General features: G+C 35.4%; 2 protein-coding genes across 3 annotated transcripts; one reads left to right on the forward strand and one right to left on the reverse strand.

Moving 5' to 3' along the window:
* Nucleotides 1-5,211: 5,211 nt before the first annotated feature.
* Nucleotides 5,212-7,134, forward strand: LOC127516576 (uncharacterized; the record flags this gene model as incomplete). The annotated part of the gene is made up of 1 exon (XM_051901348.1): nt 5,212-7,134. A coding segment is annotated over one exon (1,743 nt), but the record flags the coding sequence as incomplete, so codon positions are not given.
* A 174-nt stretch (nt 7,135-7,308) lies between these two features.
* LOC127516586 (macrophage mannose receptor 1-like) lies at nt 7,309-19,005 on the reverse strand. 2 transcript variants are annotated; one of them, XM_051901360.1, is made up of 9 exons: nt 17,486-19,005; nt 16,296-16,384; nt 13,575-16,061; nt 13,194-13,449; nt 12,508-12,586; nt 12,022-12,390; nt 10,260-10,598; nt 9,877-9,965; nt 7,309-8,871 (listed from the first exon to the last, which is right to left on the reverse strand). In XM_051901360.1, exons 4-9 carry the CDS (start codon nt 13,197-13,199, stop codon nt 8,746-8,748), a joined length of 1,008 nt encoding a protein of 335 aa, XP_051757320.1. In that variant the 5' UTR covers nt 13,200-13,449; nt 13,575-16,061; nt 16,296-16,384; nt 17,486-19,005; the 3' UTR covers nt 7,309-8,745. The 2 variants fall into 2 exon arrangements, with proteins under 2 accessions (XP_051757320.1, XP_051757319.1); XM_051901359.1 differs by having other exon boundaries at nt 13,194-16,061.
* Between the last annotated feature and the right edge of the window lie 4,976 nt (nt 19,006-23,981).

Genomic DNA, 23,981 nt, shown 5'->3' on the forward strand with positions numbered 1-23,981 from the left:
TGTACACTTGTAGCTTTCCATTTATTTATTTATTTTTATTTATTATTATTTATTAGGACAGTCAGTAAAAAAAATAACAAATACACTATGCATATAATCATAATTGTTAAAAGTGTAAACATATTTAAATCTAGAAATCTAGAATCTTTGTGGGGCCCCTGTGGCTCTGGGCAGCAGGAATCAGTCCCACCTTTCCCCCAATTTAGCAATGCCCTTGTGAACTGTACAGTATCAGTGTTGAGTTTTTTCCTTATATGACACAAAGTGCTTACTGTAACTCTCTCAGAGATTAGTTTGAAGTCACTCAGTCCATTTGACAGAGAGGGAAAAAAAAAAAAAAAAAAAAAAAAATCACAAGTTGCACAAGAACCAGTTTCTGACATTAGATAAAAACGGTTCTATTTTTTTTCCCACTGTATGTTTATTATTCAACTGATTTTTCTATATCTCTATTTTCCCGCTTTAAAGCTGTTTTGAGTTCCCAAGAAACTCTGGTCGTATAACTTGTAAGTATAACTTTTAAAGGAATTATTCAACCCCCAAAATAAAATTCAATCATTATTTACCCTTAATGTTGTTCCAAAATCCATCACATAAGAATAATGAAAGTATCATGAAAGTAGTCTGTATGTTCCAACTCTTATGAGGTCTTATTTGTGTGAGAAAGGAAACAAAACAAACAGAAACCCTAACAAAAAAAAATTGTTTTTACATCCACAACAGAAGAATTTTGTAAGATTTAGCTCATTCTTGCACTGTCAGAAAGAAATGTGGAAAAAAAATTAGCTTTAGATTGTCACTGGGGCAGTACATTTAAAGGCACACCTTATAGCATATAAATACATTTTAAGAGTAAAAGATGTAGGTATAGAATTCTACCTTTAGCTACAGCAGGACATACAGTATAAACATTTTAATTATCTGTTTTGCATGTTATAGCTTGCATCTTAAAGTAGAGTAGTCATTTGTTAAAGATGTGCTGTATTCAGCACTTGCATAAATTCCTGCTTATCAGAAACTGTATGTATAGGAGACCCTTGTCCCATGGGTGTAACAAGACATTGTATATGAGGTTAAAACCACAAGCTCACAATTCAGCTTAAACATTAATTCCTTTGTGCTAATTCAGCTGTGCTGGAAAAGCAGGTGAGTATTTTCAATTGTACGCTATGAGAAAATACTGGTCCTGGAACTGGATGTTAATTTGCTATTGGTCAGTGTTTAAATTTATATTGGGGACAGCTGGAATATTTTTAATTAGTCCATAAACAGTATGAATAAATGAAAAGATGGGGCGAAGTGCACATTTCTGACAGCTTGCACCATGAAAATGTTCCTGGGATTTTATTCACAACCAAATAGTCAAATAATAAATTACACATTGAAGACACATTTGATTTGGAGGGACTTTAGCCAGTTATGTTTGTTAAATAAACCAGTATTTCCATCATAGCTGATAATGTGTAGGAAAATTCATTTATATTTATGTATCATACAAAATTGTGTCTCTCAATATATGCAATGCATAATTAAATATAGTGTATAAAAAAAAAAAATACAAAATAGGCTACAGTGTTTTGCGGTTAAAAATGTCACATTCTGAAGAAATTAATGAATTGATTTTCTGTAAGCAGACCGCAGTGACTGTGAAGGTCTTGAGGTGAACACATTCAGTCCAGGTATCACCATGAGTTACAGGTGAGCTGACATTCATGTGCTTTAAATGATTTACTTTTTAATAATCAAATTGAATGTAATTGCTTAAATTGTGTACATCTGAATCTGATACTGTGTCAACTGATTTTATGTCAATCAGACAGTTATATGGTACTGAGCCTATTGGTCACAACTGTGATAATGTCACAACCAATGAAACAGAATAATCAACACAAGAAGCATCAGAATGCTGTTTTTATTAGGTTTATGTTTCACTCCACAAATAACATCGGTTTTATGACTTTTACTTGGTTCGCTGTACTAGTAATCCATCTATCCATGATGGTGCTTGAAATGATACTTTATGAGAGCATGAAATTCAGAATTCCCATTCTCTCACTCACTTCGACATTGTGTCAAGTGAAAGACACTAAGTGTTGCACTTGGGTGCCCTAAACACCTCTGATGTTTTCAGAAAACAGTCCTATGGAATTGGAGTGTGGAATTTGCATGTCTGGCCACACCCCTGGACATACAGGTATGTAAGGTGGCCAGCATGCATGACACACACTTCAAACTTTGCCCACTGGCGAGTTTCATTTCTCATTCAGGGCTCATGAGGAAGACAAACTGTCAATCGCAGCATCGGAGGGCAGGCTTATGTCTTCCGACACACCTTCGGGTGTGACAGCACAGTTTGAGGCTGGCACAGAGTTGGTAGCCGTGCTTTCCCGGGCCACAGCAGACATCGGGCTTGAGTGGACTCCTCCACAGTCCCGAATTGTCCCACAGTTCTTGCCAGTGAAGAAGCAGATGGAGATTATAAAGCACATTTTGCCTCGGTATTCAAGGTAGGTGTTTTGACACTTTGTTCATCACAAGTAACAAGGGATGCGATGCCTCTTGACGGGACTTCCTCTGCCCCCCCCTCACATTGAACTACCACTCTCGGGTACATCGGACATTGTTCCATTGGTGCCTCTAGTACTGAGTTAGAGCTTTCCAGCCTGTCACGCTGGCTCATCAGAACAATCCGGTTCGGCTATGCAATTCAGTTTTTTAGGCGCACACCCAGGTAAAGTGGAGTGCTTTCCACCTCAGTACGAGGCAAGAACGTCGCTGTACCCCAGGTGGAGATCACTGTCCTCCTAGCAAAAGACGCGATAGAGCCTGTCTCTCAGGCCGAGATGAAGAAGGCCTTTTACAGTCCTTACTTCATCATACCCAAGAAAGGAGGTGGGTTAAGACCAATCTTAGATCTGCGAGTTTTGAATCAGGCCCTCTACAAGGCTTTTGTTCAAGATTCAAATGCAGAAACACATCCTCTTATAAAGATTGGTTCACAGCGATTGACCTGAAGGATGCGAACATTCATGTTTCCATCCTTCCTTAGCACAGACAATTTCTATGGTTCACCTTCGAAGAATAAGCATATCAGTACATGGTCCTCCCTTTTGGGTTGTCACTGTCTCCTCACATCTTAACGAAGGTCACAGAGGCCACCCTTGCCCCTCTGAGGGAGGTGGGCATTCGCATACTTAACTACTTCTACAACTAGCTAATCCTAGCTCGTGAGAGTTGCTGTGCACACAGGGACCTGGTCCTCGAACACCTAGTCTTCGGGTCAACTGGAAAAAAACGCAAGCTGTCCCCTGTGCAAAGCATCTCTTTTCTTGTTGTGGAGATAGACTTGATCACCATAACAGCATGTCAGTTGAGACTGTTCAAGCACAAAAGTATTTTATATGGCATAGGGCATATGGCACGCCTCTGGGGTTGATGAATATGAGACTGCTTCAGCAATGGTTTCAGGCTCGAGTCCCGAGATGGGCATGGTTACCGCAGCACACAATGTGTGGCCGTCACGTCGATTTGTCACAGTTTATTCAGCCCTTGGTCAGACCATGGGTTTTTACGGGCAGGAGTTCCCCTAGAACAAGTGTCCAGGCATGTTGTCACAACAGATTCCTCAGGGACAGTCTGGGCGCTGTATGTAATGGGCACGCAGCCTCTGGACCCTGGACAGGGCCTAGACAGCACTGGCCCATCAACTGCACTGAGTTTCAACCGTTGATTCAGGGCAATCACATGTTGGTTTGGATGGAAAACACAGCAACTGTGGCGTATATAAATCGCCAGGTCAACATCTGCTCCCATTGCATGTCACAACTTGCCTGCCATCTCCCGGTCCTGATGTCCTGAAGTTGCTGCGAGCTACTCACATCCCAGGCAACCTCAATCGTGCAGCTGATGTGCTCTCGCAACAGGTTATGCTCCTTGGAGAGTGGAGACACCATCCCCAGGTGGTCCAGCTGATATGGAGTAAATTCGGGGAAGTACAGATAGACCTGTTCGCTTGCCAGGATCCTTCCACTGTTCCCTGACCGAGGCCCCCCTCGGCACGGACACAATAGCTCACAGCTTGCCCCAGGGCTTACACAAGTATCCATTTCCCCCTAGCGAGCCTCATTGCACAGACACTGTGCAAAGTCAGGGAGGAAAAAGAACAAGTCCTAATGGTTCCCAACCAGACATGGTTCTCAGAGCTCACTCTGATGGCATCGGCTCCACCCTGGCAGACTCGCCTGAGGAAGGACCTTTGTTTCTGACCTATTCTATTTAATACTTTAATAACAATTTACTCCAATTTAAGGCCCTATAACCCCTATAATGACTTTGTTGGCCGGATGAGCTGGATTTGTCCCAAGGCCGAATTTTAGTGGGTGGAATTTTATCATTGTAGGGTGGTTGCGTTCACACACTGCCAAAACACATTTATGTCCAAACACCATGTAAAAGTGGATTTTGCATAATAGGTGCCCTTTAATGTTTCTGTAATACAAAAAATCATTTACAAAATCATACAAAGAGGAATGGGCATACTCAGGCTATAAGCGTATACGACAATAAGATTTGCTGTTTTATAAAACAATGAAATGGGGAATGCGAGGGGCGACACATGTCTTCTTCATCCAGGGCTGCGTTCCACTCCAATTTTAGACAAGTACTCACGAACATCCCTAAGCACTTCCCCTCGGGGAATCCCTGCCGCCATTTCTAAGTGCGTTCCACTTCGTGAAGTGGACATAATCGCATAATACTTGTAGCTACCTTATGTTAAAGTTATACTATTGATATTTTAATTAGTGTAATTTTATTTTTCTCCAACAGCTCATATACCTATAGGATTTTATATATTTTCTCAACTTATAAGCATATAGAATGATGCATAAAACAAATTCATAAGTAGAAAAGGGTTTTAAATAATAAATCAGCTCCATAGTGAATTCCAAGTGATCAAGGGCTTAGTGCATTTCATTTAAACCTTATGCACAAGTTCCGCCAGTAGAGGGCACTTATGCAACGTAAGCAATGACGCACATCCGAGTCCACGAGACAGAGGGAAGTTAGCGAGTGAAGGGCAAAAAAAATTGGAGTGGAACGCTGCCCAGGTTACACTCTGGAGCACTTTGAACACAGCAGTTTGGTAGGTGCTATTAATTTTATGACACACCACACACCATATTGAAAAGCTTTATGTAATGGAAAAAAAAAAAATATATATATATATATATAATATTACATTATTACAGTATTTTTACATTGAAAAAGTATGTAACACAAAATATCTGTGTTTCTAGTCTTGAATTCTTGCTACACAAATATACTAAGACACATTTGCCTCCATTTGTATTGTGCAGACAGCTATTGGTTCCACCACGCAGATCAACTCTAATTCATGGAGGTCCTCCAAAACTATACCGTCTACATACAGAGAGGAAAGTGCTTGATGAATATGGAAATGTCCGAAAATGGACTTTTGGGATAAAAGACAGCAGTAAACAAAACAAAATTGTACTGCTGGTGGGAGAAACCGGTGTTGGCAAGACTACTCTCATTAACACCATGGTCAACTACTTACTGGGAGTGAAGTTTGAGGAAGAACTATGGTATGAAATCACAGAAGAAGCAGCCAGAGACCAATCAGAATCACAAACATCTGAAATCACCATGTATGAGGTCTGTCCTGTAAAGAGTCCCATATCTCTCACCATCATTGATACTCCAGGTTACGGAGACACTAGAGGTCTGGAAAAAGATCTGAAAGTTGCTGAAAATTTATCCACTCTGTTTCAGAGCAGCGATGGAGTGTGTGAAGTCGACGCTGTGTGTTTTGTGACTCAAGCGTCTAAGAATCGTCTCTCAGACAGACAGCATTACATCATCAGTTCAATTCTGTCTTTGTTTGGAAAAGATGTTGTGAACAATATTGTGTTTTTAATCACACACTCTGATGGTCTGCCACCCAAAAACGTCATCGGCGCCATTGATAAAGCTAGAATTCCCTGCAGACGAGACCACAATAACCAACCTGTTTATTTCTTATTCAATAACCGGCAGGCTGACGCCCGTCACCCCGGAGAACGTTACGTTCGTGCTCAAAAATGTGCCTGGGAAGACAGCATGGAAGAGATAAAGAAATTCCTTCAGTCTCTGGATGAAAAGAACAGACGAAGTTTAGAGTTGACTTCAGACGTCCTGATAGAGCGCATTATATTAGAAGCGTCCATGTGCAACTTACAGCTGCGAGTTCAAGAGAAGGACTCGAAAAAGTCTGAAAAACTTCAGATTCAGGAGGCAATGAGACAAAACATGGAAAATATTAAGAAGTGTAAAAACTTTACCATAAAATTAAGAGAGGCAGTAAAAGTAAAAGTACCCATTGAAAGCGCTTCATGGAAGAGCAGGAAGGCGACGACTTGCACCGTCTGTGAGGAAAACTGCCATGAGTTTGACTGCTGGTGGGTTTCTGATCCAAGCCAATGTGAAGTCATGAAAAATGGCTTCTGCACCGTGTGTACAGGGAAGTGCCACCACAGCAAACATGTCAAAGAAAACAAGAAATACGTCATCAGAAACTCAAGCATGACAATAGAATTTGACGATGTTAAAAAAGAATATGAAAAAGCTCAAGAACAGTCCAAGAGGTTTTCAGTTGTAATGGATTATCTTGATCAAGATCTGCAGGAAATTGAAGACCAACAGTCAATTCTTCTGTCTGAAGCTTACATGACCATCAAACATCTGTCTCAGATCTCATTAAAGCCAGACTCTGCGTTCACTCTTCAGCATCTCGACTTTTTCATCCCCAAACTGAGGGAGGCTGGGAAACAAGACTGGGTCCAAGAGCTGGAGGAATTGAGGAGAACCGCTGAAGCAGAGGAAGCCAATAAAGATGCTCTGAGTTACCTAAAAGCCGGTCTGGCAAAACTGAATCTTTTCTTTAGTGGGCAATGAACAAATGCAGACAGTATAAAACCATGAAAATGAAGACGACTGCTTACAATGAGAAATCAATGCAAGGGACTTTCTGTAGATCTGAAGATAATATTCAAGTTAATTTAATCATTGTATGAGCCATTCAATTTAATTTGTTAATGTCAAAGTGACACTACAGTAAGTGTTCCAAGCAAATGACATAATTGGAGTTGTGGAACAGTGGAAGGCACCAGCAGATGTAAGGTTTTCAATTGTTTACAATAATTTTGGATAACTGTCATTGTATTGATTGTTTTTTGTGAATAAACAAAACATTCGTATCATACCATCTCATCATTGGATCACTACTGAATTCACTGTAACGGCGTCTAAATGAAGTGACATGGAAATCACACTGCAATCATAGTTATTTTTCATTTGTTTTTATTGTTTGTTTAAATGGTTCATATGATGCTTTTTAATGTTTCCTAGTATATCAACATTTTTTGATTTTGATATACTACAGTAGGTATTATCAAGTGGCCAGAATCTTGAAAATCGCAATAGACGTGAAGGACTATAATGCGTTAAAGGGTTAGTTCACCCATGAAAATTATGTCATTAATTACTCACCCTCATGTCATTCCAAACCCACTCCCCACCACCTACATTTCCTGCTGGTACTGAGGCTCAAACCCATGACCTTCAGGTTATAAGTCCAACTCTCTAACCATTAGCACCACCAGCATGCCAAACACTGGCATGAACAAAAGCAGATTTACAGATAATCCTGGACGTTTAGGTCACCTTTATGGAATCATGTGTGACGAAACTTGAACAGGTTTTGCGATGCCCTCGTATTTAAAAAACTATGAACAAAACTACAGGTCAAAGATATGATGCAGTCGACATTAAACATGTTCAGTTGTGCCGTTTTATTGTCTGCTAACAACAATAATCCACTGAATTTAAAAAAACAAAAAACAAAACAAAAAAGACATTTAGAGAGCAAAAAAAAAAAAAGTAATTTCTCATTGTTGTCGTTGATGTCATTCATGGTAATACATACTAACACTTTTTAATGTATTTTAACCATATTTCCATTTATAATAAATCATTTTGTTACTGTGTTGGGATGCCACTTGATGTCCAATCTAAAGTCGTAGAGAAACACTGAGGTCATTGAGTTCAATGAATTCTTCAACTTCCACTCAACTCAAAGCTTTGTTTCTGGCCTAATCCACTCATTTTCATGACACTTTGTGTACATTTGACTAAAGGATCTGGTGAACCTGACTGGAACATCTTTCTCGCAAGTGATCTGCATGAGAGATTGACGCTAGCTCTATCATTCCTTAATCCTTAATCACTTCTGCTTGCATTCTTCTTCTTTTTTTAATGTTATCTAAGTATTTAAGTAGTATTGAAATACTCCAGCCACTTTATTCACGGTTTGAATGTTAGTAGGATGTGTTGATGAACCCTGTTTGATGTGACAAATAAATCAACATGATACTAACAGAGCTCCACTTCTGGTCAGTTCACACCCAGTTGACATATTTTCAGCTCCCCTTTATTGACATTAACAAAGTGTTTGTGCTGCCTAAAATGTAGTGATTCCATAGAAGAACAATTTTTGTTTCCCTAAATAACCTTTCAGTGATCAGATCATAAAAGAACCATTCTTTCTTAGTGTAAAATCTACTGTAAATCTAACTAAAAATGTTCACTGAAATTATTAATCTGAATTCTAAACGCTACATATTATACTACAAATCAGAAGCACTATATTCAAGTTTGTCAAAGATAAAATTTAACCATCTTCTCCCCTTAAAGTTCTTCGTTCATGCCTGTTGATCCATTTTTCATTTTTTGGAACACCATTCCATCCGGCTGCTCCCGCCATGCCAACTTAACATCTGCTGCCATTCCCTGCTCTCTCAGTGTCTGCTGGACCTGAGGATTAGAACTGTTCGATTAATTTATAAAATCTGTCTGTGATGTATGAAAGCTCATTTCTGCCACTTAAGAAAAAAAATGCTTTTGTAAATCGTAATTGTGACATAAAAACTCAAAATTGGCATACTGAGTCATTATGATAAAAAGTCACATTTATGACTTAGTCATAATTATGACAAAAAAAAAAATCTAAATTATGCAATCAAAAAATCATGATTGTGACATTACAGTCTAAATTATGAAAGAAAAATAAACATTGACAAACTAATTTGAAATTATGACAAGTCAGTTATGACAATAAATAGAAATGGACAAAAATTCTAATAACTGCAACTTTTGATCTTATAATTATGACTTAGTATGTAATAATTTTGAATTTTTATATCACAAAGTCTAAATTATGACATGAGTCAACTATATGACACTAAGTTGAAATTGATAAAAATGTGAAAATATGACAGTCGTAATTGCAACCTTTCATCTCATAATTACAACTTTTGATCTCAATTTTGAATTAGTCATAATTATGACTTAATGTGTCAAAAAGTTGAAATTATGATATAAAAATTCAAAATTGTCATATGTTGACATTTTTCTCATAATTATGACTTAGTACGTCATAATTTTGACTTTACATCTCATAAATATAACTTAGTATGTAATACTTATGACTTGTATGTTATAATTTAGATTTACCAAAGCATTTGTGTGTGTGTGGCAGAAATGGACTTCCATACTGATAACATCTGATATATATATATATATATATATATATATATATATATATATATATATGTTTTTGGAGAGGGTTATTGTACAAGGGTAAAGAGAGAGAGAGAGAGAGAGAGAGAGAGAGAGAGAGAAAATAAGCTAATTTCGTTTTGTTTTGTTTTTTTTTAAACAAAAGCCTGAAATAAAAATCAACAGAACTGGGTAACAAGGTAAGAAAGATGGCTATAGATATCAATTACCACAAGACTGTAGGTACAGTATGCAGCTCACCTTATTTAACAAAGCAGCTGTAATCGCTTGATCATTGACATTATCTCCTGCTTTCACCTCCAGTCTTAATACCTGTTGCTTCACTCGTGCTGTGGAAAGAAATGAAAGTGAAAAATACAAATACAAAAGATTACAATCACTTTAAATACAAGATGAGAAAAGGTTTGTTTCAGTGATATATGTCGAATATTTACTATATGTGTTGTGAAAAAAAAAATTAACATTGTGAATATCACATTGATTCATTACACTAGTTTAGCGTTTAGAAACGATAAGAATTAAGTCCATTGATGTATTAGCATTTTCCGTGTGAAAGTTTAAAAAAAAAAAAAAAAAAATCTTAAAACAACAACAAAAATATCATGATTTAAATAACACCATACCTATCTGGCACAAGAAGAAATGCAAACTTTTGCAGGTCTCATCAGCAATGTGACCGTAATCATCTAAAGCGGCACACGTCTCATTGGCAAATGAATTATCTGGTTGTCCTGCAGCCCATCGCAGAGGGAAATAAGGGCTCATGCTGGTCTGATTCAACCACTTCCACGAGTCCCTGAACAGACCTATCCAGCCACAAGTGTAATATTTGATCATCGTGGTTAGCTGTTTATTCTCATCCCTGTTCCTCACGGTGAACAGGTCTGTGTAGTGTTCTCTGCAGTAATTCTGTGCGTCATTCCAGGACATCGCTGGATCAGTAACTAGTACTGGCTGTCCTTCTGTAAAACATCAGAGTAACTATGATTAACTCAACAGGCCAATCTAATTGATTGAGCTACTCTACATTTGTCTATAACATAAAAGTTAAAATCACAGCTGTCAAAGTCAAAGCAAAGCTGCTTGTTTGTATATAATCTATAGTAAAAGTTATATCGGTTATTTTAACATAATAGATTATTATACATGAAGAAAGTTTACTCGTGTGGCTGCATAGTTATTAAAATCAAATTGAATGTTTTTAAGGCAAGATGCTACAGGAAAAAAAAAAAAAAAAATGTTTATTCATGCGCTGATCAATTTTGAGATTTTGTGTTAGTTTGCTTCCATAACATATCTTCTTATGACTAGTGGAAAGTAAAAAATAAACGTAGTGTTAATTTTGTACACTATTTGCAGTTACAATACATGTCTTTTAAAGGCCTTTTTCTCAAAATGAGTTTTTTTTTTCTCCACTTCAGTAACACTTACATACACCAAAATTTACAGTTCTATTCATATCTATATTCTGAATGTTTTTACTGAGGGGTTTGTTCATATAACGTTCAACCTGATTTATATAACATTTTATTCCTAAAAACATGGTGAAAATGTATTTTTTTCTGTCTGTTGACAGTATTTTCTGATTTATGGACTGATAAAAAAAAGAGAAATCCAAAATGTCAGCTTTAAATGTCAACAAAATGAAACCTGTCCAATATTCAAATTTGTGTTTTGGAAATGTATGCAAATTTGTGCATATTTAATATAATAATGCATCATTTGCATATTTACCTATAAGATTTCAGAAAACTTGCAATACAAAACAATTGTCTTAGTGTACTGTGATTAATCAAATGGGGAATGTAGGTGATATCATAACCGTTGAAGAATAAAATATTATATATGTGTGTGTGTGTGTGACCCTGGTCCACAATACCAGTCATAAGGGTCAATTTTTGAAATTGAGATCACCTAAAAAAAGCTTTCCATTGATGTATGGTTTGTTATGATAGGACAATTTTATTGAGAAAATCGCCTTTAAAGTTGTCCAAATGAAGTCCTTAGCAATGCATGTTCACTCACAAAAATATATATTTTTATATATATTTATGGTAGGAAATTTACAACATATCTTCATGGAACATGATCTTTACTTAATATCCTAATATATTATCCTAATGACTTAATATCCTAATGATTTTTGGCATAAAAGAAAAATTTATAATTTTGACCTATACAATGTATTGTTGGCTATTGCTACAAATATACCTGGTCACACATTTTATATATATAAGTAGCACAGGTATATTTGTACACACACACACACAAATATATATATATATATATAAAAACAAAAGGTAATGTACAATGGCATGCAGTGAAATGAGCTCTTTGGGATGGATGGCTGAACTGATATTGAAAATATTTTGTCTAGAGTCTTACCACCATTTTGACAAAAAAAAGGATATGTCAAATTACAGTCTTCATCCCACCAGTATCCAGTTGATCGTAGATTTACACAATATTGTTTTCCATGCAAATTGTTTGGCTGGTCAGTATCCCATAGAAAGAAATTAAAAGTTTCATTTTGAAAAGACCAATGCCAGCTGTTCACATCATCATACAGTCCGATCCAAATGTAAAACTGTAGTTCAGCTCTTAACTTGCTCAATTCGCTCCACTCTTCATCAGTCTGAACAGTAGCCAAGTCAATGTAGTTCTGTCGACAGTGATCTTGAGCCTCTTTCCACGTTTTTTTCTCTTGGATCAGAATGTACTCACATGAGCCGCACAGAATTAAATAGAGAAACCCTGAGTGGGTAGAGATGTTATTACAAAGTTAGAACAAAAATCCAGTACTTCAAGTTTCAGATGGTCAATAAAAAGTGACTTAATGGAGATCACATTCATACACAAAATTACACTCACCTGACAGCAAAAAGAGATGAATCAATCTTTGCTCCATCGCTGCTGAGATTAGATTAGTGAGCTCTTCTCCATAGACTAGCTAAAAATGAATGAACCCCGTATTAAAATATAGTTCTGACCAGGGGTAAACACACACCCATCTTCATTTGCATACTGAAATTACTATTGTCTTTATTCTTTAAGACAACAGCAGCATTAGGGATTTATGGAGTAAAAATTTGCTCAGCTAATGATGCACATTAAATGTGTTTACACAAATATTGAGAGAATCAATCCAGGCAGAAGGGAGTTGTTTGCATGGGAAAGCGTGATATCATTGGCTTTCGTTCATGAAAAGCTTTTACGTCGTGTGCTTGATATATGTATGAATCTTTTAAGATGAAGTACACAATTTAATATCTTATATTTGATTAAGATATTGTTTTAATACAAAAATGTGTATGTAATGAGGTAACTGTTTCACAAAAGCAGGAAGGTCACACGGTACTGTAAACATAGTCAATCAAATACGTGTCATGCCTAATAAGACCCTTTCCCCATCACTATTTTCACAATGTAGTCATACTTGCTTTCTGGACTACTATGTTAAATGCTGAATCAGTAGTTACTATTCGAAAGTTTTATTAACAAAGGCTTGGGCCGTTGAAGTAACAAGTTCATGTGTGACAGAAAGAGTGTGTTTTTACCTGCATCTGTCGGCAAGATGAGCATCATCGACAGCGAGACATTCAGGAAGGCCATTCTGATTGAATGGAAGTCAATGGCAGGGAAGCCTCACTACACTAAATAAACTGCATTGTGTGAAGGTGGGATTCATTTTACAGCACCAACCAGTCATTTCCAAGGTCATTTCCACCTTCGCTTTCAGTCGTAAAACACTGAAAGCGATTCAATTACGTCAGGGCCATTGACTTTACGCCTTCTCCAATGACACTCCTCCTCCTAAAAGAATATTGCAAAGCTATTAGTTTTACAACTTCAAAACTAACAATGTAATGTAGCTTTGCAGTAGCAAAATTATTCTAAGCAGCAGTTAGTGACAACACTTTTTATTACAATACACTCACCAATCTCAGCTCCATCACTGTCCAGACGCCAAAAATGCAAGTTGTAGTAGACAGATATCCACCTTGTTTTAAAAGTGAGTTAAGACCAGGTGTGAAGAAATTCTTTTTTTTTTTTGTAGGTATTCATAATTTCCTCAACTAATGATGCTCAACAAATGCATTTACACAAATACAGAATAATCACTGCCAAGGATGAAGGGAATTATTTGCATGGGAAATCATGTTGTTATCAGCATTTGTTGAGAAACGCTTTTGAGGGTACAACCTCTGAATGTATCGGGTACTGTGAAGTATTGATCTAGCCGGTGAACTAACCATTCTGCTCACTATCAAAACTCACCTGGTAAAGTTGGCAAACCAGTGAAGCTGTCGAGGAAGCCTTGCCAGTTATAATGAAACTCAACTTAGACAATTATACAAAATAACATGCTGGTGACCAGTTAATTGGTCTTTTCAGATATGCATTTTAAAAAGCTTCCTGTATATCTTCCAACCACTGAGCTGGCTGATACACAAGATCACAAAACAGCAGAAAATCCAAAAGAACGCACACACAAGTACACGGCAGTAAATTCAACATCACTTTGATTTACTTTTGAATATCCATGACTAAATGTTAAGCATTACACAATGTCTGCTAATGAACTATTAAATTTATTATGTATGTTTTTGTTTGTAAAACGTTCTAAAGGTAATCTGTGAGATGAACTAATAATATCATCATTTTTTACATTTTCAAAGCTAAATAAATTAATTTTACCATTTATTTTTTAAATGTAGTAGACCTTATTAAATAATGCTAATGAACCTGCTGTATATTTGACACTGTTTACATGAAATTGATAAATCATTAAACACAATTTGCATATAGATTAATAAAAATGCTAATTTGACCCAGAATCTTAAAAACGAACTCAGAAACAATGTGTCACAACTTAACAAGCGGATGGTTTACACATTTAGTCGAAGTGTGCCCACTCTAGACTCAGAGACGAGAACATCTCATATGCAAATCTCACAAATACACCGCATCCGACTTATAATACACATCCACTGTCATGAATCTTACTCTGCAAGTGTAGTTAAAGGATTAGTTCACTTTAAAATGAAATTAGCCCAAGCTTTACTCATCCTAGGTGTATATGACTTTCTTCTTTCTGATGAACACAATCGGAGTTATATTAATAAATATCTTGACGCATCCGAGCTTTATAATGGCAGTGAACGGGATCAAAGAGTTTGAAGCTCAAGAAAGTGCATCCATCCATTATAAACATACTCCGGAGGTCAATAAAGGCTTTCTGAAGCGAAGCGATGCGTTTGTGTAAGAAAAATATCTACCTTCACCAGACCGCCTTCCGTATTCAACGTACGAAAAAAGCGTAACTGACACGACGTCAGTTACTTTTTTCTTTTGTAAGTTGAATATGGCTTGAGGGGGAGTAAAGCTTGAGGTAATTTTCATTTTAAAGTGAACTAATCCTCTAAAGTCTTATCAGCTGATGTTATCCTCTGGTTTAGCCTTTCACCAACTTCATTCACAATAATGTTTTATTTACAAATAACAATTTTTTTTTCGTAACTACATTGTCTATTTTTTAGGGCTGGGACAATAAATCGATTCATCTCGATTCGTGGATGGATTCTGAGATTTTCTGAATGCATCGCGATTCTCTCTTGAATCGATTCTGAGCTTCGTTTTTAACAGCAGATGGTGCTCAAGGCTGGTTTTTAACTGCACGTTCAAATGCTCATGAAGAGGAGAGCGCTTGTGCGTTCGGCTATGAACTTGCACCTCAGAATACTTTTATGACACGAGATTAATCTAAACAGCCCACTGCAAACACCCTTGCAATTCGCTTTAAACTTTTCAAATTTTTTGAATGGTTATTTTATAGAAGGTTCAAGTGATGTGTGTAAGGAATTGAAAGCAAGAAGAGTACGGGTGTTTGTAAAGCAAGAAGTGCCATCTACTGTTAAAAACTAAGCTAAGAGAGAGAATCGTGATGCATTCGGAAAATCTCAGAATCGATCCAGAATCAATTCAACGATTTATTGTCCCAGCCCTACTAATCTTCTATGAATTTATATGATCTGCTCCAGCAATGGTTATGCTTAGATGGTTATATTTTTTTTTTTCTAAAAAACAATGTACATTTTCATTCGATTCCCATTGCATAAATTCATATGAAATCACCACCTCATAAAATAGTCACATTTTCTTGTAAGATCAGGTTGAATAAATCTAATAAAATCTAAAATTCTAAACATGCAATTAATTGACTAAAATATATTGGTTCTTTCAGATATAATGTAAATGAGAAGGTTACTCTGTTCTTTTGGTAATTTAATCATGTCCGTTTAAGTTTGTTTTTTTTCTCATTTATAATGATCCTTAATTTTTTGGAACACCATTCCATTCGCCTGCTCCCGCCACACCAACTTAACATCTGCTGCCATCGTCTGCTCTCTCAGTTTCTGATGAACCTGAGAACAGACTAATGTCAGACAGAACCAATGTAAAAGTACAAGATTATAAAGCTTTAATCGTCTGGGTTTTAACTGGGTAGGAAAACATTGCAAAGACATTAGAATATAGGTTAATTTTAATCTCTGAAACTACAAAGAACCTGGAAGCCAGTCTCAACAGGACATATGGGTTAGTGAGATAACATAAAACACTACTGTAGATTATAGGTCCGTGAGGAGCACATGGCTCACCTTCATCAACACAGCATCTGTAATCGCTTGACCATTGACATCATCAGCTGCTTTCACCTCCAGTCTTAATATCTGTTGCTTCGGCCGTACTGAGACAAGCAATGAAACATGAAAATACAGACAATTAGACAGTTATCTTCAGGAGAACCTGAAGCAAAGATTTTGATCTATTGTAATATTATAGATTTATTATAATATTTTAAAATTACAGTATTTTTTTTTTTTTTTTTTTTTTTCAATTTTTTTATGCACTGGTCAATTTTAAAATCTTGGTCTAGTTTGTTTCCATAACATGTTTTATTTAAAGATTAGCGGAAAGAAAATATCCAAAATGCACATTTAAGTGTTTATTATCTATTTGCATATTTTTAAAGGCAGTTTTCACAAAGTGATTTTTTTTTTCTCCACTTTAGCAGCACTTACATACACCAAAACGTACAGTTTTATTCCTATCTATATTCTGAAGGTTTTTACTGAAGGGTCTGTTCATAAATCTTTCGCCTGATCATATATAACATTATTTTTAAAAACATCAAATGTTTTTTTAAAAAAAAATTCTTTTTTTTCTGTCTGTTGACAGTTTCTTCTGATTCATGCAGTGTTAAAAAGAGAAATCCAAAATACGCTCTGTAAAAACTCTATTATGTGTGAATTTTGTACCTGGCTTCAACCAATGTTCAGATTATTGTTATGAAAATGTAATCAAATGAGAGAATGTTTAATTAAATAATGCCTCACTTGAATATTTAATCATTATATATATATATATATATATATATATATAAAAACAACAACTTGTAATGCAAAACAATTGTCTTAATATGCTGGAGAAAATATGGTGCATCTATTAGGTAAAGTTTACTCTAATTCACCTGTGGTGTCTTGCCTAAAAAAAAGTTATGTTTTATGAAGAATATATAAGTGCTTTCTGTCTGCACAAAACTCACTGCCACCTTAACAAAGGGAATCATCATGTTTGGACAATGCACACACTAAACTTCAGTGTTTAGTGTTATTTAAATCCTAAACTCTTAGTACGAGCAATAACAAATTGACCTACTAGATTAATTATATACAGGTCCAAGCATTTTCAGGCATGATTGTTTGAATTTTACAGCTAAAAAAAAGTATAAAAATAGAACCCGGAAACAACCACAAAATGCTCTAAAATAAGAAACACTTAAACTTACCATTGCAAAAGAAGAAAAACTGTTTTGAGCAGCGCTCATCAGCAATCTGACCATCATTGTCTATAGCAGCACAGATTTCACTGCCAAATAAATTATCTGGTTGTCCTGCAGCCCATTGCAGAGGGGAATAAGGGCTTGTGGTGGTCTGATCCGACCACTTCCATGAGTCCCTGAACAGACCGATCCATACACAAGTGTAATTTTGGGTCATCGTGGTTAGCTGTTGATTGTCATCATCATTCTTTACGGTGAACAGATCTTCGTAGTTTTCTCTACAGTAACTCTGAGCTTTGTTCCAAGACATCAGTGAACCATTAACTAGTACCGGCTGTCCTTCTGAAAAACATTAAAATAACTGATTAAGTTTGTTGGCAAAGGCTTTTTTTTTTTTTTTTTTACTAATTCCAACAACCATATGGTGCAGGGATGACTTCAAAACCAGGAAGATTAAATCGCCACTGGTTCCCTCAAGATTTTCCTACGGGTTTTCTTTGAAACAACTCTCATTTAGAAATTTCTAGTACATAATTACAAAGAAACAAGCAAGTAACACATTAAATTAAAAGTAAAATTTTGAAGTAGAAAGACTGAAATAGTATTTTCTTGTAAAAGTATACACGTCTTACCGCTTTGACAAATAATAACACATCTGAGATCACAGCCTTTGTCACGCCAATATCCACTTGAACGAAGCATTACACAATCTTGGTTCCCTTCAAAATTATCTGGCTGATGCTTATCCCATTTCGCGTATGTGATGCTTTCATCTTGAAAAGACCAACGCCAGCTGTTTACATCATCATACAGTCCAATCCAAGTGTAAAACTGTAGTTCAGCACTTAATGTGTTTAATTGGCTCCACTCTTCATCACTCTGTACAGTGGCCAAGTCAATGTGGTTCTGTCGACAGTAATCTTGAGCCTCGTCCCACGTTTTATACTCTCGGATCAGAATGTACTCATGTGAGCCACACAGAATTACAGAGAGAAACCCTGCTGAAGAAACAGAACAGATTTCAAAGGTTTCAATTACTCAGCACTCAGAAAATTCATTCAGAGTCTATCTCCAGATGCATATGACGGACAAAAGACACAAGAATACATTTATAACATTTCTTATTCTTTAAATGTATATAAAACATGCACAGTCATACAAGACATGTTTTTACTGTTATATCATATTTCATTCACAATGGCAAAGTGCTTATTTAAAAAAAAAAAAAAAAAATATATATATATATAAAAAAGTAACCATAACAGATGATTAAGAAATAAAAATTAAGAATAAAATGTAAAAATAAGATTCTAATAAAAATGCATTTAAAATATACAAAAAAAAACAAAAAAAAAAAACAAATAAGAAAATAAATAAAATTATGCTGTGCAGCATCTTGTGCATAAAAAAAAAATCATTAATAAAAACTCACCTGAAAACAGAAAGAGCTGAATCAGTCTTTGTTCCATCATAGTTGGTGTTAGATTATTTTAGCGAGGTCCTCTCATCCTCTGCTAAAAACTTGAAGTTTCCGAAGATGTTTTGAAATATAGCCATGACTGAGGGGTGAAAACACACTCATTTTTATTTGGATATTTAAATCAGCATCATCTTTAGTCTTAAACGGCAGCAACATTAGAAATTCATTAAAAAATTTGCTCAGCTAATGACGCGCATCAATGTGTTTTTACACAAATGCAGACAAAATCAGAGAAAGAAGGAAGTAATTTGCATGGGAAATCATCAGCACTTGTTCAGAAGAAGCTTCGGCCCCATCTCAATATGAGAATCACCGCTGGCAGCGTCACTATTCCCATGAAGCGAGTGTCATATAGTGCACTATAAGTCACCTTTATTTATATAGCGCTTTTTCAATACAGATTGTTTCAAAGCAGCTTTACAGTGTTAACAGGAAAAAAATGCAACAAAGTGTGTTTTGGCTTTAAAGCAGCTCTAGAAGAAAACAGTGTCTAACTTTAATATTTTTTCAAATTAAAATAGTGCTCTGATAATGTGAAGAATGTCTTAATTGATTTGGCGAGGAATATGATATCAAATACTTTAGCAAATAAATAGGGTAGTTAAAATGTACACATGTGAAGATTACTTGCAACTAGTGAAGATGCCTTCTAATATTGAGTGGAGACCATCTGAGTAAATCACAAAATATAATGGTGGGTATCAAATGAAAATCAAATAACAAGAGGCAAAAGATTAGCTTTAGATGCATTCTGATAAAGCACATCTGCATAATCAAAAAATGGTAATATATGTTGCAAAACCATTTTTGGATCAATATAATAGACTGGGTACCAATTTAATCTTACAAAGTATAGTAAACGTGAGGTTTAAAAGTAAATTCGGGATCCAGCCATAAGCCCAAATATTTAATTTGATCTACTCTATGCAAGTATGTGCGATCATTACACATTATTGTTATATTAATAGTTTAATTTAAACATAAGCTTTGTACCAAAGACAATGGTATGAGATTTAACTTTATTAAGTAATTAATTAGAATAGAACCAATCTTTAAAATCATAAAGATGAACAGAAGAGTGCAAAAGAATTAAGGGAAGATCATTAATGAAAATAGAAAAAAAGAAGTGGACCCAATGTTGAGCCCTGAGGTACGCCTCTCCCTTGAATAAACAAATCAAACTGTTTCCACTGAATAATAATAACAATGTTTTTACCGGTCTGGCAGTTCTACCAGGTGCCTGAAAAGGACAATACATTGCAATAACAGCAAGAAACTAGGGATGTGATATTTTAGCACATTTCTTTCCTTCACAGCGGTGCGCTTTCATTCCTCCCTACAAGCCCAAACTTAACATCCAAATCAGCTAGATCAGTGATCCAGTTAAGACTAGGCCTATGCAATGGTTTTACATCTATTTACTTTCTGTTGATAAAGACTGATCTGTTTTTATTGTTATTTATTTAACAGAAATGCTGTATTTCTTAAGCTCAAATTTCTTCCCAATCACCTTTAAGTGAGGGAATTGAGTGTTGCACATGTTGATTGATAATAAATTCATGATACTTTCTCATCTCTTAATTTTTTATACTTCAAATTAGTGTTGTAGTACTCAAGACCGGTCTTGGTCTCGAGACTGGTCTTAAGACCATTTTTTGAAGGTCTTGGTCTTGTCTTGGTCTCAGACCAAAAGGCCTCGGGATTTTATTTCAAGACCGGTCAAGACCACAACTAAATCACTAAATCGCCGTTGCACTGTCGGATTTCTTTGTTAACATCATTAATTTGATTGGAGTTTTTCAATTGATTGGTAACAGCTCTATATAGTGTCTTATTATTCTAATTGTAACTATTGATTAAAAATAAGAAATTTCTCAGGCAGTAAATGTGGATCTTTCAGATGAGTTTGAGGAGTGCTAGTCTGGTCTTGGTCTTGACTCAGTCTCGACTTGATCTTGGTCTCAACCCCCTAAAGTCTTGGACTTGTCTTGGTCTCGACATGGTCTCAGTTTAGGTGGTCTTGACTACAACACTACTTCAAATACATTGTTGTTAAGAATAGCTAAATAACCCCTGTGCATCCATTTGAAGCCTAATATTTATCATGTAGTGTTATTTATTTTGGTGTTCGGTATCAGTGATTGGTCTCAGCCAATACTTCTACTTGTACTCTGTGATCGGCTCCAAAAACCTTGATTTGAACACTCTTAATATTGTGTGTAATATTTCAAAATTAACATTTGCTGTTCTGAAGCAGCTTTGGTCTACTTGATTATCCATACTTTTTTTTTTTTTTAGAAAAATCATGAGTATCAAATATGATCATCAGGCTTTTGAGGAAGGTTTATTTGTTCATCTCTCAATCATCATTGTATTGCATTGCATTATATGTTTTAAAACTACAGAGCTTTGATCATAAAACTAAAAATACTTAAAAATAATCTTACTAAGACTTATTATTGGCAGATATAGAGTGACGACTGATATTTATATGCATTTTCTGTAAGTATTTTGTCTAAACGTTCAATCAACTGTTGCACCTTTCTGACTATTATTGTCAGGCTTTACAGATTAAAGCTCCAATTAAAGCTGTGCAACGTTTCTGAACTCAGAGAAGAACATCATTGTAAAAGCAAGAATAAAAGCACTAATCAGATATGATTCATTTTATGGATGTCTGTGATTTCATGAACCGATCCAGATGGGAATGCATCAATCAACTCTACTTTAAATTGCTAACTTTAATATATTTTTTAATTAATTCTTTAAATTAATAACTTATTTCTCTGTTAGTTTTTCTTCTGTTAGTGAGATGTAAATAAATGCGGCACATATGTGCACGTGTATAGGGAAATACATTATGCATAAATACATTTCCATTTTGCATGTGACATTTTGAACTGAATTTCAGCAGGGCTGTACTTACAGTTCACTACTATTCCGCTAGTGGATCTAACAGTGATCTGATTCCTGAACGGGCGGTTTCATTCTATTTCGTCCTTTGCCTAAGCGGTGCTTCTTTGTAAATCAGCAACACTAAATTGGTTCAGAGTCAATACAAAAATTTTATAAATCATAATGACACCAGTCTTTCTGCAGTATTCATGTAGTTCAAATTGGTACACGTGTAGTCTGCTGTTTGACAAACAGTAAATTGTCATCACATTATTGACTAAGGACTAAACACTAAGGATTTTTTTATGGTCAGGCCAGTAGATCACATATTTACTACACATATTAATTTAAACATTCCCTTGCCATGAAAGATATTGCTTTCATTGTTTTTACTTATGTAACCTAACAATAACAACATTTTAGATACCAATGAAATTTCTATGTAATATAAATTTCAAATATTAAAGACAAACAGTCAATAATGAAATAACAACAAATAAACAAATTAAAGCTACAGAATTTAGTTAAAGGGTTAGTTCAGCCAAAAATGTACATTCTGTCATTACTCACCTTACAGTGACCACTACAGTAGTTCAACCTTAATTTTATAAAGTGACACGAGTGCTTTGTTTGCGCAAAACATTTTTTTTGCCACTTTATTTACAAAATATTAATCTGTTCACACAACGTTTGCTCTTGCATCAACAACATGCATGGCATACATCGTGGTGCTTTTGTGGACAAGCATTGGAGTTTAATATTTTCGATCGATCACAGTGTGTGAGTACTGCATTGAGTTCTCTTTCACGCCTTCTTGTGGCTGAAACCCCCCTAAAAAGGGAAGAATCACCCCATTTTTGAATAAATGACTCCTGTGAACTGGATCTTCTAAGTCTTTTCTAAGTCTTATCTAAGTGAATTGGAGGCACATATGAATCAGTTGGAGCAGTTTATGAATTCACTGCACTCATTCAGTTCACAGGAGACTTTTCATAGATTATTAGTGTACATGCACAGGATATGAGGGACTTTAACATGAGCGCCTCCTGCTGGCTCATGTTAAATGTTAAATAACACTAAGCATTTACTAATACATTAAGATCAAAAGTTGCATATTAACATTAATACACTGTGAATTAATGTTTGTTAACTTTGTTAATGTTTATATTAACTAACATTAACAAAAGGTTAATAAATGCTGTAAGAATATATTGCTCATTGTTAGTTCATGCTAGTTAATGTATTAACTTGTAAAGTGTTAACGATATTTTATTTGTTGAGATTTGATGTTGATCAAATTTCACCAAATAAAGACTGCAAATAAATGTAAGGTTTTACAAAAGGTTTTTTTTCAATAAAAAAAAATTCAATTTCAAAAAGTTACTTGCTGTTTCTTTGCAACTGTAAAATTTATTAGAAATTTCAACAACATTTTTTTTTATCAGTGTAGTTAAACGTCAAAATCTTAAAAGTTATTCACAGTTTTTATTGCCAATGCCAGTTGATATATGTAAATGGCCCACACAATCAAACAAATATGTTGTCATCTCCACCTTCACTAGGTTCTTATTTGTATAATGGTGATAAATGATACACAACTAAAACTCTTCTCTTATGCAAAAGTGCAGGGAAATGAGCCTCAAGTGCTCATGCAAAGTAAATGCTGGTTCAAGGTAGATATGAACTCAACAAATGCTATCACTGCTGTCCACAAAAATAAAACAAACAAACAAAATATGTGTGCATATATTTTGTGCTTTTCAACATTGAAACAGGAGAAAAGATGCTTGTGCAACGGATTGTCGAAAAATAATTCTATCTGTCATTTCTTGATTGGATGTTAAGATGTGGGCGTGGCACTCAACAGCAGAGGCGGATTTGAATGCAAACTTGCAGTCAATTGTGAGCGGGGTTTGAGCAGACTAAATGATCAGAGTATTTTTTTTTATAAAGAAACATGCACAAATGAATTGTTCAAAATAAGACCAATAATATGCATTTAGTTACTGTTAGTGGGTTTCCATGATTAGTCTCATCAAAACAAGCTTTGAGAAATGGCACGTCTTCACCGATATAGTGCAAACGTATGAACTCAACTCTTTTACTTGGAACGAAATGACTGAAAAA

This window comes from Ctenopharyngodon idella, chromosome 7 (assembly GCF_019924925.1).
Source record: "Ctenopharyngodon idella isolate HZGC_01 chromosome 7, HZGC01, whole genome shotgun sequence".
Classification (NCBI taxonomy): domain Eukaryota; kingdom Metazoa; phylum Chordata; class Actinopteri; order Cypriniformes; family Xenocyprididae; genus Ctenopharyngodon; species Ctenopharyngodon idella.

Excerpts from the sequence above, each read along its gene's own strand:
- LOC127516586 (XM_051901360.1), bottom strand. Across the intron at positions 12,391-12,507 it reads TCATCTCTTTTTGCTGTCAG|GGTTTCTCTATTTAATTCTG; the intron begins GTGAGTGTAATT and ends CTACCCACTCAG. Across the intron at positions 10,599-12,021 it reads TTTTTTTTGTCAAAATGGTG|AAGGACAGCCAGTACTAGTT; the intron begins GTAAGACTCTAG and ends GATGTTTTACAG.